The sequence below is a fragment of the Arachis hypogaea genome, chromosome 19 (assembly GCF_003086295.3).
Source record: "Arachis hypogaea cultivar Tifrunner chromosome 19, arahy.Tifrunner.gnm2.J5K5, whole genome shotgun sequence".
NCBI lineage: Eukaryota > Viridiplantae > Streptophyta > Magnoliopsida > Fabales > Fabaceae > Arachis > Arachis hypogaea.
Window position 1 is genome coordinate 29,055,648 of NC_092054.1, and position 14,645 is coordinate 29,070,292.

The 14,645-nt window shown below is 34.6% G+C and overlaps 3 protein-coding genes across 8 annotated transcripts; all 3 read left to right on the top strand.

Annotated features, from left to right (window-relative positions):
* Positions 1-1,387: 1,387 nt before the first annotated feature.
* On the top strand, positions 1,388-7,058 carry LOC112776995 (nuclear envelope-associated protein 2). Of its 6 annotated transcripts, none has more exons than XM_025821279.3 (6): positions 1,388-1,657; positions 2,466-2,712; positions 2,932-3,039; positions 4,736-5,197; positions 5,457-5,558; positions 6,512-7,058. In XM_025821279.3, the coding sequence occupies exons 2-6, from the start codon at positions 2,503-2,505 to the stop codon at positions 6,689-6,691; spliced, it is 1,062 nt and encodes a 353-aa protein (XP_025677064.1). In that variant the 5' UTR covers positions 1,388-1,657; positions 2,466-2,502; the 3' UTR covers positions 6,692-7,058. The 6 variants fall into 6 exon arrangements, with proteins under 6 accessions (XP_025677064.1, XP_025677065.1, XP_072082918.1 ...); XM_025821280.3 differs by having other exon boundaries at positions 1,422-1,657; positions 2,463-2,712; XM_072226817.1 differs by lacking the exon at positions 1,388-1,657 and adding an exon at positions 1,953-2,344 and having other exon boundaries at positions 2,463-2,712.
* Positions 7,059-11,118: 4,060 nt separating this feature from the next.
* On the top strand, positions 11,119-12,462 carry LOC112778188 (uncharacterized). Its single transcript, XM_025822540.1, has one exon. It carries the CDS (start codon positions 11,119-11,121, stop codon positions 12,460-12,462), a length of 1,344 nt encoding a protein of 447 aa, XP_025678325.1.
* Positions 12,463-13,019: 557 nt separating this feature from the next.
* Positions 13,020-14,625, top strand: LOC112778189 (uncharacterized). The gene is made up of 2 exons (XM_025822541.1): positions 13,020-13,619; positions 13,876-14,625. Exons 1-2 carry the CDS (start codon positions 13,020-13,022, stop codon positions 14,623-14,625), a joined length of 1,350 nt encoding a protein of 449 aa, XP_025678326.1.
* The last annotated feature ends 20 nt before the right edge of the window (positions 14,626-14,645 follow it).

A 14,645-nucleotide genomic window follows, 5' to 3' on the forward strand; every position in this document is an offset into this window, starting at 1 on the left:
TTGTTTTTAAATAAATGGTAAAGATGATTGTTATTATTATAGTTTAAATGGCATAATTTTTTTATATTCATTTAAAAAATTGTGAATTTAAGTTTTTCTATTTTTAATAAAAAAATAAAAATTATTCATTTTATAATAAAAATATATAAAAAAGATATTATATGTAATGTATATTTTTTAAAAAATTACTTGTAATTTTTATTTTTTACTAAAGATATGAGACTCGAACCTACAACCTCTTAATTGAGTATAGAAAAACTATGCCATTTGAGTTATTACTAACTTTACCTTTTACCAAAAACAATTTCATATTAAAAATATTACAATGTAACTTAGTGAATGTACAAAAAGTATACTTATTAATTATATTTTTTTATATTCATTTTTTTTCTTGTTTTTAATTTTCATTTATTATATTTTATTAGTTTAATAATATTATCATTAAAAATTAATTAATATTAATCGTATTTTTAAATAAATATTTATTTTTATATAATCCAATTTTTTTTTTTATATTTTCATTATATCGTTCAATTAAAATGATGTTTCCGTGTCGTACTCTTATTTATTATTGCTTGATTAATTAAATGATTAATAGCTTTCCTACCTATTTTATATATAATAAAAATAAAAATAATGACATCTGCACTAGTCAAAATTGTAATGCAAACTCCGTTCTGTATTATTCTATCTTTCTAGATAAAATAGCTATTTATTCTAAAAACTAATATCATACATAATAATTGTCTATTTTAAAAAATTGAACAAAAATACATTAACACCTTTTTATTAATAATATCGTTAAATATAAAAAAGAGTAAGCGGAAAGAGTGAATAAATATAAAAATATAATAATCAATACGTCTAATTGTATATTTTTAAAATAATTAACACTTTTTTTGCTATAAAATTAAGATATTTATATTTATTTTTTTAATTTATGTATATATAAAAATTAGATAATTATTTTGAATCAAAGTAAGAATAACACTTAATTTAATACTATCATCTCATATATAAAACATTATTTATTCATTAAATATTAATTTAATTAAACAAAAGTATATTTAGAGGCATAAATTTTTAGGTAAAAACTCATATAAAGTTATTTTTATGTAAAGTTGATAGTAAAAAATTATTAGATAATTTGATATATTCGACTAAATTATTATTTAATGGTTCTTAACTATTAACTTTATACGAAGTCAACTACACATAAATTTCTATCTAATTTTCAATGAATAAAATAGATAATTAATATAAAAAAATTAGGGTAATAAAAACCATAAAGAAAAATAAAAATGGCCAACACAAAGGAGAAATTCCGAAGCTATGCACTCCCGAAGCTAAGTCGATGCTTAACTAAGACAAGTCGCGTAAACCCAGCCAAGTAATAGCCAATACTTTACTCACTTACAGATAAGACAACAAAACCATTGTTTTTTTTTTTTTTTTTCTCTTTAAAAAAATAATTTAGTCCCTAATAATAAAAAACAATTGCTGAGATTGCGGCATCTGCGTTTTAGATTCCATTTACTCACTTCCCATTCCATCTCTTTCCATCTCATAACTTTTCTTCTTCCTTTGGATTTCACACAAAAACACCGAGCCAAAGCTTCAGTTTCAGTTTCAGCTTTGGCTGAAGGCTCCACCACTGGTACGTATCATCCTAACTCCGCTTCTTTAAATCTCTCTCTTAAGTTGATGATAGTTAATTGAATTTACTTATTTTTTATTCGAATTAATTTTGAAACTGCGAAAGACCAGAATCCATTAATTTCGATCATGTCCCTCATTTGACCCTCATTATTATCATTATTTATTATTATTTAATTGGACAATGACAGATAAGACCCCTCGGAGGGTCACGGCAATTCTTTCTCTGTTTCTCTCTCCTCTCAATTATCGTGGAGGTTGATGTCTACACCAATTCATGCCGTAAATTAAAATATATGACCAATTTTTGTTGGAGTCTTTTTTTTTTTTTGACATAAACGAATATCTAGTATCTAGTTGTAGAAAAGAGAACTTTGAAATTCGAATACAGTAGCAACCTTTTCGTGAATCGGAAAATTAAGTTGAAGCCCTTTTTCTTTTTAATCTTTGTTACCAGTATCTAATTGGTATATTCTATTCTATTTTATTACTAGACCAATTCGAATTTGGTTCCAGTACTTTCTAAGCCCCTTTGTGTTTTCTATTGTTATTATGATTTTATTTTAATAAATTTGCTATTTCCATTTTGTTTTGTTGATTATATATTAATTGTACCAACTACCATGTTCATTTCACATGGCAGAGCGAATTAGGCATAGTAAATGTTTTCATACCATGGACCAGTAAAGTAAACTTCTGATCTTTGGTCCATAAAATCTTATTTTTGTTCATAAACAATACAAAACACGATTTCATTACACCACATATGTAACATGTTATTGTTATTATTATTATTATTGTTATAGCAGAGACGTGCATAGTTGAAGAACCTCAAAAAAACTGGTCATGTCAGCATCTGAGAAACCATCATCATCTTGTTCAGTGACGAGTACTGTAGCATTAGCAAGAGATATTGATCCACTATTGAAGGATTTGAATGAAAAGAAGCAGAGTTTCAAGCGCAACGTGGTGTCTTTGGCTGCAGAGTTGAAGGATGTTCGGAACCGTCTTGCTTCACAGGAACAATCTTATGCCAAAGAAACCTTAACAAGAAAGGTACAAGGTTATGAACTTAAGATTCTTTTATTTTCAAATTTTTAGTTGCTACCTTCTGTGTCCTTTTTGTTACAATTAAAAAAAAAAAACCCCAATAAATTGGGTTTACTTTTTGGCCATACTTGGAGAAAATTTTTCAAATTTTGATATCAATCATTTCTACTTTTTGAGTTGTGGGGTCATGTTTTTTTTTAATGGAATTTTTCTTTAATCATGCAGGAAGCAGAGACTAAAGCCAAGCGCATGGAGTTTGAAATTGGAAGATTGCAAAAGAAATTGGAAGAAAGGAACGAGCAGCTTCAGGCTTCAGCCTCTTCTGCTGAAAAGGTATCAATCGGCCTCTTTTTAACTTTTTATGTTCAGACTATTATGATATATAAGATTGAAATCATTTTGACTATGGAAAGATTAATTTGCCGACAAAATTATTCATTAAAGAGTAATAATTCTCTTGTGATACCCAAAAGATCATAATGTTTTATTCTAATTTTGAGTAAATGCCCATTTTAGCTTTAAAAACAGAGTTTAATTTTGACGCATATTAACAGTGTAAAATGTTTAGACAGTTGTCTAATCATATCCATTCTTTTAGATGACCATTCACGCGAGGTAGTTATTTTTGTTGACGTGATGTTACGCAGTTGGATGTACTTGTAAAACTGTTTTACACTAACCGTATATCAAAATTAAATTCTAAAAACATTTGTTTGTTAACAAAATTGATTCTAGTTTTAATTGGATTTGTTAAAACAGAACCACTGTTTTCTATAGCATGGATAATAGTTCTCTACTTTTGAAGGACCATTTTTCTCCAAACTACACTTTGAAGGGTTGAAGTGGTAGTTATGGAGCATATTACAATTGTATGCCTCTAGTAATTAAATTTAACATACATCTATTAATAGCCAAATAAGCGAAGAAGAAGTAGTTCCACAAAATGAAAAATTAGAACTTGTCCCTATATGTTTGTACCATACTTCCACATAAATGCTTCCAGAATTATAGTTTCTAAATCCCTTAAGCCCTTACAACCGAAGTCACTTATTCCCTTTTTTTTTAGTTCATCAAGAAAATTGTTTGTTAAAACCAATGCAAATTCAGCCACCAAATCAACCATTATGTATTTCTGTATAGATATATGTGTTGTTTAATTTATTTTTAATGTGTATTTTTGTATTCTAATGTATATTACATACAGATATCTGATTTGGTTGATTGATTTTTGATATACAAGTAACATGATTGTTTTATGCTTTAGTTATTCCGTTTGAGACCCTGTTGAGTCTTTTCTGGATACTATGATAATTTAATAATATTTCCATTTCCATAAATCCACTACGTTGGGTGTTGGGAGATTGATGAATTATTGAAAAAAAAAAAGTGTCCAGCGCTTTGCTTTGAGTGGTGTAGTGATGTTACCTAATATACTATTTTATCTCCCTTTGGTGATATATTAAAGTGAGATATAATGCATCTAGTAATTTACAGTGTGCTAGAAACTTTGCATGAAATTAAGGAAACTGTAATGTGGAATGAAAATTATGTTTGTATACTTTGCATAATAACTTCCCTGATCTGAGCAAAGGAATAATGTCACCAATTTTTTTTTTTACCAAAGATATGGAGACTCGAACCCACGACATCTTAGGTGAATATGGGGAGACAATGTCATTTGAGTTATAATTCATTGGCAATAATGTCAACAAATTTTATTGTAGAAGTTGAATGGTTTTGTATTAGTGGTGTATAGGAGTATTAGTAGTTTATAGGAGGAGATATTTCTAATACATTTTTCCACGCACGAGTCTCTTTTGGGTTTGTCTCAATTTTGCATAGTTTTTTTTTTCTTTCTTGTAGTTTACTTAATACAAAAATTCTTTTCTTTTGGATCAACAAAGATCGAACTTTAGACCTTTAGTCATAGAAAAGAAAAATGAATATTTTGTTTCAACATACTAATTATCTGGGAAGTTACATGAGCTAGTATCATTTATAAATCACCGTTTTATATTTTTTGATCCAGTATCTGAAGGACTTGGATGATCTTGGAACACAGCTTGTAGCGACAAGAGCAACTGCGGATGCGAGTGCCGCATCGGCCCAATCAGCACAGCTCCAATGTCTAGAACTTCTAAAGGAACTTGATGAGAAAAACACTTCGCTGAGAGAGCACGAGGATCGAGTAACTAGGCTTGGTGAGCAACTTGACAACCTACAGAAGGATCTTCAGGCAAGGGAATCTTCACAGAAGCAATTGAAGGATGAAGTCATGAGAATTGAGCGCGATATTATGGAGGCTCTTGCGAAAGCGGGAGAGGACAAGGACTGTGAACTGCGGAAATTATTGGATGAAGTTTCTCCTAAGAATGTCGAAAAGATGAATAAGCTTCTGGTTGTTAAGGATGAGGAAATAGCAAGACTTAAGGATGACATTAAGATTATGTCTGCTCATTGGAAAATCAAGACTAAGGAATTAGAGTCACAGGTAAAGGAAGTTTATTTAATTGCTCTTTCCTTTCTCTTTTATCTTTCAACTATCAGCTGTCGGTACATTTTGGATTAAACTCTATTGAGGTACAATAGATTAAACTCTATTGAGGTACAATTGATCCAAAGACGCATCGACAGTTGACAGATAAAACATAAGAGGGAAAGGAGAAGTCTCATTTTCATTTATTTAGTGCTTGCATTTTGAGGTCCTTGGTTATTGTATTTAAAGGCATTATTGATATGTTTGAAAACAGTTGGAGAAACAGCGGCGCGTTGATCAGGAGCTGAAGAAGAGGGTCTTGAAGCTGGAGTTTTGTCTGCAGGAAGCTCGTTCTCAGACACGAAAACTTCAAAGGGTAAACCTAAGCTGTCTCTGTCACACTGTCAAATATTTTTCGTGAATTTCATGGATGCCTAGAGTTTTTTCATTAATTGCCAATCTAGCATCCTGCGCTTTACTCTCTTAACTTAGACGCATGGTGATGTTTATGTCATCAGTTTATTATGGCTTGATTTGGTAAAATCTTAGTTTATCAAAATAGTTTTTGAAAGATAACTTTTTAAAAGTTGTAATGTCTGTGTTTGATAAATCAAATTAAAAATGACTTTTAATAAGTGCAAGTAACAACAATTGTAATAAGTACAAATCAACTTTGAAATATAAGAATAAATTTAGATATTTATTAATATTTGAAATTATATTAGACTTTTTAATTTTAATAAGTACAAATCAACTTTGAAAAATTCTTTTTTAGGTGTTTTAAAAAGCACCCTTAATTTTTAGAAACTACAAGCATAAATACATGATTTTTTTTATTTATCAAACACAAAATGAAATGCGTAAAAAATTTTTACTAGACCGAATGTCATACTCAAAATCACATACTCCCACTATTTCATTTTATCTATTATTATGAAAATTTAAAAAAACTTTAGATATTGAATATATATTCTCAAAAAACTTTGGAAATTAAATTTTGACTCGATCTTTTGCATGCAAATTTAAAAAAAAAAAACTCTTTTTAAAATTTTATGATTTTAGAAATTTTTTATGATTTTTTTTGTGAATAATAAAATAACCTTTAAAGAAAATAATTAAAAAAAAATTGCCTTAATTTTTTGGATCTATCTTATAAATAATTATTCAAATGTTTCACAAAAAAAACTTCGATCAAATGCACAAACCTTTTTTCATATTCATAAGGCCTCTGCCATTTATAAAGAAAAGTGTTTTTTAATTATTTCTTTGAGATTTTAAACAAGTTAGATATTTACACAAATGTAACGGTGAGAGTATTTCATTGTACAGATGGGAGAAAGGAGGGACAAAGCAATTAAAGAACTGAGAGATCAATTAGCAGCAAAACAACACAGAGCACCCGAGGATGCAGAAAAGCATCATCATCAACAGAATTTCTGGGACACATCTGGATTCAAATTAGTAGTCTCTATGTCCATGCTGGTCTTGGTAGTATTTTCAAAGCGGTGAACCGTTTCTGTGCCCCCTCTCCCCTTTTGTCCCATCTCTCTTGTATATATTAGGAATCTAGAACCTTTAGTTGATTTAAGTATTGTAGAGAATAGTTAAGACTAGCTGTAGAAGCCGTACAAATGCAGTTTTAGAGATAATCTAGCTTTAGCTTCTGTATTTTATAAAACCCCAACATAATGGCTGCGCTTATTATATGTTTAAGCTTAGCCAATTTATCTCGTATAATTTTGCTTACTAGAAATTATCTCTAAGCTAATGGTTGTCCCGTAAATATTTCTTTTGGATTAGTTACTAGTTACTACATTCATTTTGTTTACTAAATTGTATTTTCTACTCCAATGATATCTGCTGGTTCAGAAATTTATCCCCGTGGGTTTTTCTTTGGTTTATTTATATCTTTATTCTCTTATATCTGAGTAATATTTAATAATTTTATTTTTTAGCTTTATTCTGTACACTTTTATGCATCCTAAATATAACGGAGTCACATGAGGAGGGAATGCCAATACGGAGTTGAATTTTTTACTTGGTTACTATTGATCAATAGAGCTAATTTTAAAGATAAATTAAATATATTAGATATTATTGAACACAATGATAATATGGATGTGATATATGTAGTAAGGATGTTAAAACTATATACTTGTTTATTGTTTGAGTTTTCTTCGCAGTTGCAGTGTGTTTGGATTTTTGATGTCAGTTGTAGTTAGATCATCTCGGACATTATAAAGCAACATTTAAAAGTTGAATGTGTTAATGAAAAACAAAAGTCGTAAAAAGTGCTCGTGATTTAGAATATTTGATTGAAAAGGAATAAAAAATCTTTCAAAGCAAATCATCAAGTAGGTGTAGGAGAAATTATTATGAGGTCTATTAAAATTTAAAAGTTACAAAAAGATAGTTACAAAAAATAGAATAATGGTGGTTTTTTTAGTTGTTGATAGCAATGCAAAGGAATTCAAGATGTATCTTTGATTTTTTTTATTTCTTTTTAAAGGTTTTATAGACTTTGTTGAGAAAAGAGAATCAGAATTAAGACACTCTTTTTAAATTGAAGCACATTACTGAGCTAACAAGAGATTTTTCTGTTTAGTCTCTTGCAACTGCTGAAGAATAAAGAAGAAGAGTACAGAGAATGACACCAATATGTATCCTGGTCTAACTTCGAAGTGCAATGAGGTCTACGTCCAGTCTCCACCACAATAATGGTGAAATTTCACTATATCGATTTCAAGACTATAATCATCAATGCTAAGACCAAGATAAAGACAAACGAACCGAATCGATTCGACACCAAGATAAACGAAGCAACAATTCTATACTTCACAAACAAATGCTAAGACCAAACCAAATCGCCAAGACCAAACAAAAATTCAAGACAAACTTAATCTGAAACTATTTTAGTTTTTCTTCTTTACTCATATCTTTTGAATCATAGACTTTTTAAATATAGTCTTTCACAGAATCATAAACTTTTTTTTGTATGCTACGAAGACTCAAAACAAAAAATTGAATATATCAAATTGAGGCCATATGAAGAAAAATGACGCTCTCACATACAGTGTATGATTTCTGAATTTTCTCTTTGAGTTTTTCTAAAGGCTCATCTTCTTTTTATAGCCAAATCCGAGACTTCACTAGCTGTTGCTATCAAACTATTATCATAATTTTGATAATACTTTTCTTTTTTGTTTGGCAACATCAAATCTTTTCATATTCTCTTATCTTTCTTTTGATGGTTAATTCTTTTTAAATATAATCAAATTAGCATTAACACCATTAATGGTACTAAAATTTTATAGCACATTCAATCAAATCATAAATTGAAATCTGTTCATATCCTAGTCCAATAGATAAAAGCCAGGCCCAACAAGGATGAAAGGGCCACCTTTAAAGGTGGACCTTACTACAAACCCAACCTCTTTAAAGAAGTCGGACAAAAACATAAAGGTCCAGTTCTACTTGACTAAACAAGTGCCTGCCTCCGTAAGCCTCTCTAACTGGCTTTACCTCATCTAGAAGATAGATCCTAACAAACCCCCAAGATAAAGGGAACACTTATCTATCCGAAAAGATAGAACTACTCCAACAAAGATGGTTATTAATAAACCACTATTTTATGGTTTATCTTGTGCTCAATTGAGTGGTTTTTATCAAGTCTTTGCACACTTGTTCATATAAATTGCATGGTTTTACATTTTCCTTCCTAATTTTGTTCTATAATTGGAAACTTGCTTCCCAAGCCTTTAAATTACCAAAATTTAATTTTCCTTTATACCATTCGATGCCGTGATATGTGTGTTAAGTGATTTCATGATTTATAAGGCAGGAATGGCTTAGAGGATGGAAGGAAGCATGCAAAAGTGGAAGGAATACAAGAAGTTGAAGAAATTGCTAAGCTGTCCAGCCTGACCTCTTCGTAATTAACTGACCATAACTTGAGTCAAAATGAGGCGGTTCTAGTTGCGTTGGAAAGCTAACATCCGGGGCTTCTCAACGATATATAATTTGCCATAGTTTCCAAGCTGTTAGGCGACGTGCACGCGTGGATCACGCGCACGCGTGGCCTGGAGAAAATTCAATCCACGCGTACGCATGGACGACGCATACGCGTGACAGTGCCGCGTGCTGGACGTATCAGAAATCGCTGGGGGCAATTTCTGAGCTATTTTTGACCCAGTTTTCGGCCCATAAAATACAGATTAGAGGCTACAAAGTGGGGGAATCCATTCATTCATTCATCATACATTCAATATTCACAATTTTTAGGGTTTAGATGTAGTTTTCTAGAGAGAGAGGCTCTCTCCTCTCTCTTAGGTTTTAGGATTTAGGATTTCTCTTAGGCTAGGTTTACTTCTTCTCCATTCTAGGTTCAATGTTCCTTTAATTTAATTTCTCTTCTACTTTATTTGTTCTAGCTTACTAGTTTATTCTATTTTTCTTGTTGATTCTTTTCTTATCCAATTTGGTTTATGAACCTTCCAATGTTAGATTTGATTTTATATTTAATGCAAATTGAGGTATTTCATATTTATGATTTTAATATAGCTTTTTACATTCTTAGCTTTGGTTGAGTAATTGGTGACACTTGAGTTATCAAACTCCTTTGTTGCTTGTTAATTGGAATTTGCTGATTGATTTGGATCCTTCTAAAGCTAGTCTTTCCATAGGAGTTGACTAGGACTTGAGGAATCTCATTGATTAGTCCACTTGACTTTCTTTTATTTAGTAAGAGTTAACTAAGTGGGAGCAATAAACAATTCTCATCACAACTGATAAGGATAACTAGGATAGGATTTCCAGTTCTCATACCTTGCTAAGAGCTTTATTAGTTATTGATGTGTACCCCTAAAAACTTGACAGCTATCCTTCTCAGCTAACCGACCAAATATCTTGGCAAACGTAACTTGATCACGTCACACACATGTCAGATCCTATCTTCAGCCCGTTACTAACAAACAAACTCACCAAGAATATCGGAAAAACCCCCCTACTCGTCTATAAAATAGAACTAAGCAAACTCACAAAGGCTCAGGTCACGATATACTCTCACTTTCACTTATTCATTTCATTTCGAATACTCTTCTAACTTGAGCGTCGGAGTGCTTTTTGCAGGTGCTCCCGCCGCCGTGTTTCGCAAGTGCCGAGGTTAATTCCGAGCACACCCTCGAGGCGACTTATAGCTCTTCCCTAAAGCAGATAGCCTCGCTTGAAGACATATACCTCGGCCGAAGCTGAACGGAACATTTGGCGCCCACCGTGGGGCCGGAAAAGTTAATTTAACCCCACTATTTTTCTATATCGCACTTTGTATTTCTTTTCTACGCAGGGTTCCCCAACCTTCGAACATGACCGATAATGGAGTTCACCAACTTACTCAGGCCGAACTCATAGCCCAGATGGCCGAGCTGCAAGCAGAAGTCAAAAGACTTGCTAAACTATCCACCCAAAACAACGCTAGTAAACGTGAAGAGAATGGTTCCAAAGGAAAAGGCAACGTAGACCTACTAAGTGTCGACCCACCAAAGGAGAAACTGACCTTGGACAACCCATTCTCCGAGGAGATCACCAATTATCAGATGCCAAAATATTTCACACTACCTTCCTCACTCGAGCCGTATAAGGGGATTGGTGACCCCCGGGCTCATATTAAGAAATTTCAATCTATGATGTTCTTTAATGGCCCTAATAACGAACCTGTTCTTTGCAGAGCTTTCCCTACTTACCTTGATGGCGCTGCTCTACTTTGATTTTCAAAATTACCTGCAGGATCAATCTCTTCTTTTGAGGAATTGGCAAAGTCCTTCATAGACTACTTTGCTGCAGCACGGATATATGTACACGGATCGGACTACCTCGGCACCATCCGCCAAGGTCCCCAGGAAAGCTTGAAAGACTATCTGACCAGATTTGCAGAAGCAACAATGGAGATGCCCGACCTGGATCCCGCCGTCCACCAGCATGCCCTGAAAGCCAGACTCCAACCTAGAAAATTCAGAGAAACAATCGTGGTAACTAAGCCAAAGACACTGGAAGAATTTCGAGAAAGGGCAGCAGGACAGATGGAGATTGAAGAGCTCCGCGAAGCCAAAAGAACAGAGAGAAAACAACCAAAGAGAGAGGATGACAGAGCCACAAGGTCGGCAAATATCAAAGACTCCAGAAAACCTTTCAGACTGACTCCAAAATTTGACAACTACACCAAATTCAACACAAAGAGGGAAAAGATAATTAAAGAAATCCTCAGCGCTAAGATTATAAAACCACCAGCAAGGGCAGGAAACTACCAAGATCAGAGCTTTGTCGACAAAAGCAAATACTGCGCTTTGCATCAGAAGTATGGACATACAACTGATGAGTGCGTGATAGCTAAAGATCTACTAGAAAGACTGGCTTGGCAAGGCCTCCTCGACAAATACATCGAAGGGAGAAAACACAAAGAAGGTAATAAGGACCGAGAAGAGCGTCATCAAGCTCCAGGTCACAAAGAGGACAACAAATGGTCGAACAACGCTCCACCCAAAAGCATCATAAACTGTATATCCGGAGGATTCGCCGGGGGAGGTGAGACAACTTCGGCGCGAAAACGAAGCTACTGCGCAATGTTGGCAATCGAAGGAACAACACCACAAAACAACAAAAGTGCACCCGACCTCAATATCACTTTCAGCCAGGAAGATATATGCTCGGCGGCACCAAACCTGGACGACCCAGTGGTAATTTCCATCCAAACAGGCAAATTACTGGTAAGAAAAGTCCTTTTGGACCCAGCTAGCAGTGCAGATGTTCTTTTTTACTCTATTTTCCTAAAAATAAAATTATCTGAAAAACTCATGCAACCTTCATCTGGAGAACTGGTAGGATTCTCCGGAGAAAGGGTCCCAATTAAAGGATACATATGGTTAAAAACAATAATGGGAGAGTGCTCATTGTCACGAACCATTGATATGCAATATCTAGTAGTTGACTGCCCAAGCCCTTACAATATCATTCTCAGAAGACCTGCTCTAAACATGTTCAGGGCAGTAGTATCCACTTTTCATCTATGTGTTAAATTTCAGGCACAGGACGGCAAAATAGCTACACTCCACTCAGATCGCCAACAAGCTCGGCAGTGCTATAACGCAAGCCTGAAAAGGTCGGTCACAAGACAGGAGTTCCAACAAGAGGTCAAAGCAATTCATAGCACAAACGAGGTATTGTCCCTAGCAGAGCTTGACCCCAGAGAAGACACCAAGAAAGACCTCAGCCAGCGGACGAGCTCATGAAGGTCCCGCTGACGTCGAAACCGGAGCATGTCACATACATCGGTCAAGCACTACAAGGAAAAGAAAGATCGGAGCTCATAAAAGTACTACAAGACAACACTGACTTATTTGCCTGGACCCCAGTAGACATGCCAGGTATAGACCCAAACATCATCTGCCACAAGCTCACCACAGACAGAACCAGCCGACCCATAGCTCAAAAGAAAAGGAATCTCGGGGCTGAAAAGTCAAAGGCAGCCCTAAAAGAAACAGGAAAACTTCTTAAAGCTAAATTCATCAGAGAAATCAGATTCACCATATGGCTCTCGAACGTGGTAATGGTAAGAAAAAACTCAGGTAAATGGCACATGTGTGTCGACTTTACAGATTTAAATAAGGCATGCCCTAAAGACGCTTATCCTTTACCTTGCATTGATAAACTCGTAGACAATGCATCAGGTTTCAAAAGCTTGAGCTTCATGGATGCATACTCTGGCTACAACTAGATCCTCATGCATCCAGAAGACCAAAGCAAAACAGCATTTATAACCGAGCATAGAAATTTTTGTTATAGAGTAATGCCATTTGGCCTAAAGAATGCAGGTGCAACCTACCAACGACTGATGGACAAAGTGTTCCGCCATCAAATAGGTCGGAACATAGAAATCTATGTGGACAATATGGTCGCCAAAACTACACAGGAAAAATCACACTGCGATGACCTCAGGGAGGTATTCGAACAAATCCGAGTATATAACATGAGACTCAACCCAGAGAAATGTGCCTTCGGGGTACAAGGAGGAAAATTCCTTGGATTCATGCTGACCTCACGAGGAATTGAAGCAAACCCTGAGAAATGTGAGGCAATACTTAACATGGCGAGCCCTAAAATAGTAAAACAAGTACAACAATTAGCAGGAAAGGTAGCGGCACTATCTCGGTTCTTGCCAGCAGCATCAAGCCGATCATATCATTTCTTCCAAACAATATCAAAGAATAAGAAGTTTCAATGGACAGAAGAGTGCGAGAAAGCGTTCACCGAACTCAAAACCATTCTATCATCACCACCCGTGCTGCAAAGACCAGAAGTTGGTAAACCTTTATACTTATACCTATCTGTTTCTAATTATTCTATAAGCTCGGCTCTGGTCATTGAGACAGGAAAAATACAACAACCGGTATACTTCATCAGTAGAGTCATGCAATCAACGGAATAAAAGTATCCGAGGATAGAACAGCTAGCTTTAGCACTTGTGATAACGGCAAGAAGACTAAGGCACTATTTCCAAAGTCACACAATAATAGTAAGGACAAACCAACCACTAAGACAAAATACTAACAAAACCAGAACTGGCCAGACGTCTGACCAAATGGTCTATCGAGCTCTCAGAATTTGATATCCAATTTCAACCAAGATTGGTATTAAAAGCACAGATCCTCGCAGACTTTGTCTCAGAACTAACCCAGGACGAGCACAACAAATTTTGGGAATTACACGTCGACGGGGCGTCCAGCCGAGGAGGAAGCGGAGCTGGGATAATCCTGAAAGAAGGAGACAAAGTGGTGGCCGAGCAATCCCTCCAGTTTCACTTTCCGGCAAGCAACAATCAAGCCGAATATGAGGCCCTTATAGCGGGACTCAAGCTCGCCCTAAATCTCCAAGCAAAAAGCCTGACAGCACATTGTGATTCCCTCTTAGTGGTGCAACAAATCCGAGGAGAATTTCAGGTAAAAGATCCTTTGCTAGAGCGATACTGGCTCATAGCAAAGGATCTCATTTCAAAGTTCAACTCATTTATTATTCTGCATGTACATAGAGAAAAGAATGTTAGAGCAGACATATTATCCAAACTTGCCGCCACTAGGGCGGACACACAAACATCGGCATTATCACAACTAACACTTAAAAAACCCAGCATTGAACTATTATCTATAACAAGCATTAACCACCTCCGAGACTGGAGAACACCTTTCCTTGAGTACATCAATGCAGGTATCATTCCCAGAGATGAGCTCAACCCGCAACACTTCAGACGAAAAGCAAGCCTCTACACAAACATAGCTGGAGAACTATACAAGCGCGGTTTCTCACAACCATTGCTAAAATGCCTAAACAAAGATGAGTCACAAGAGGTGATGGACGAAGTCCATGAGGGAGTTTGTGGCAACCACATCAGAGGTTAGGCTCTCACCGCAAAGATCGT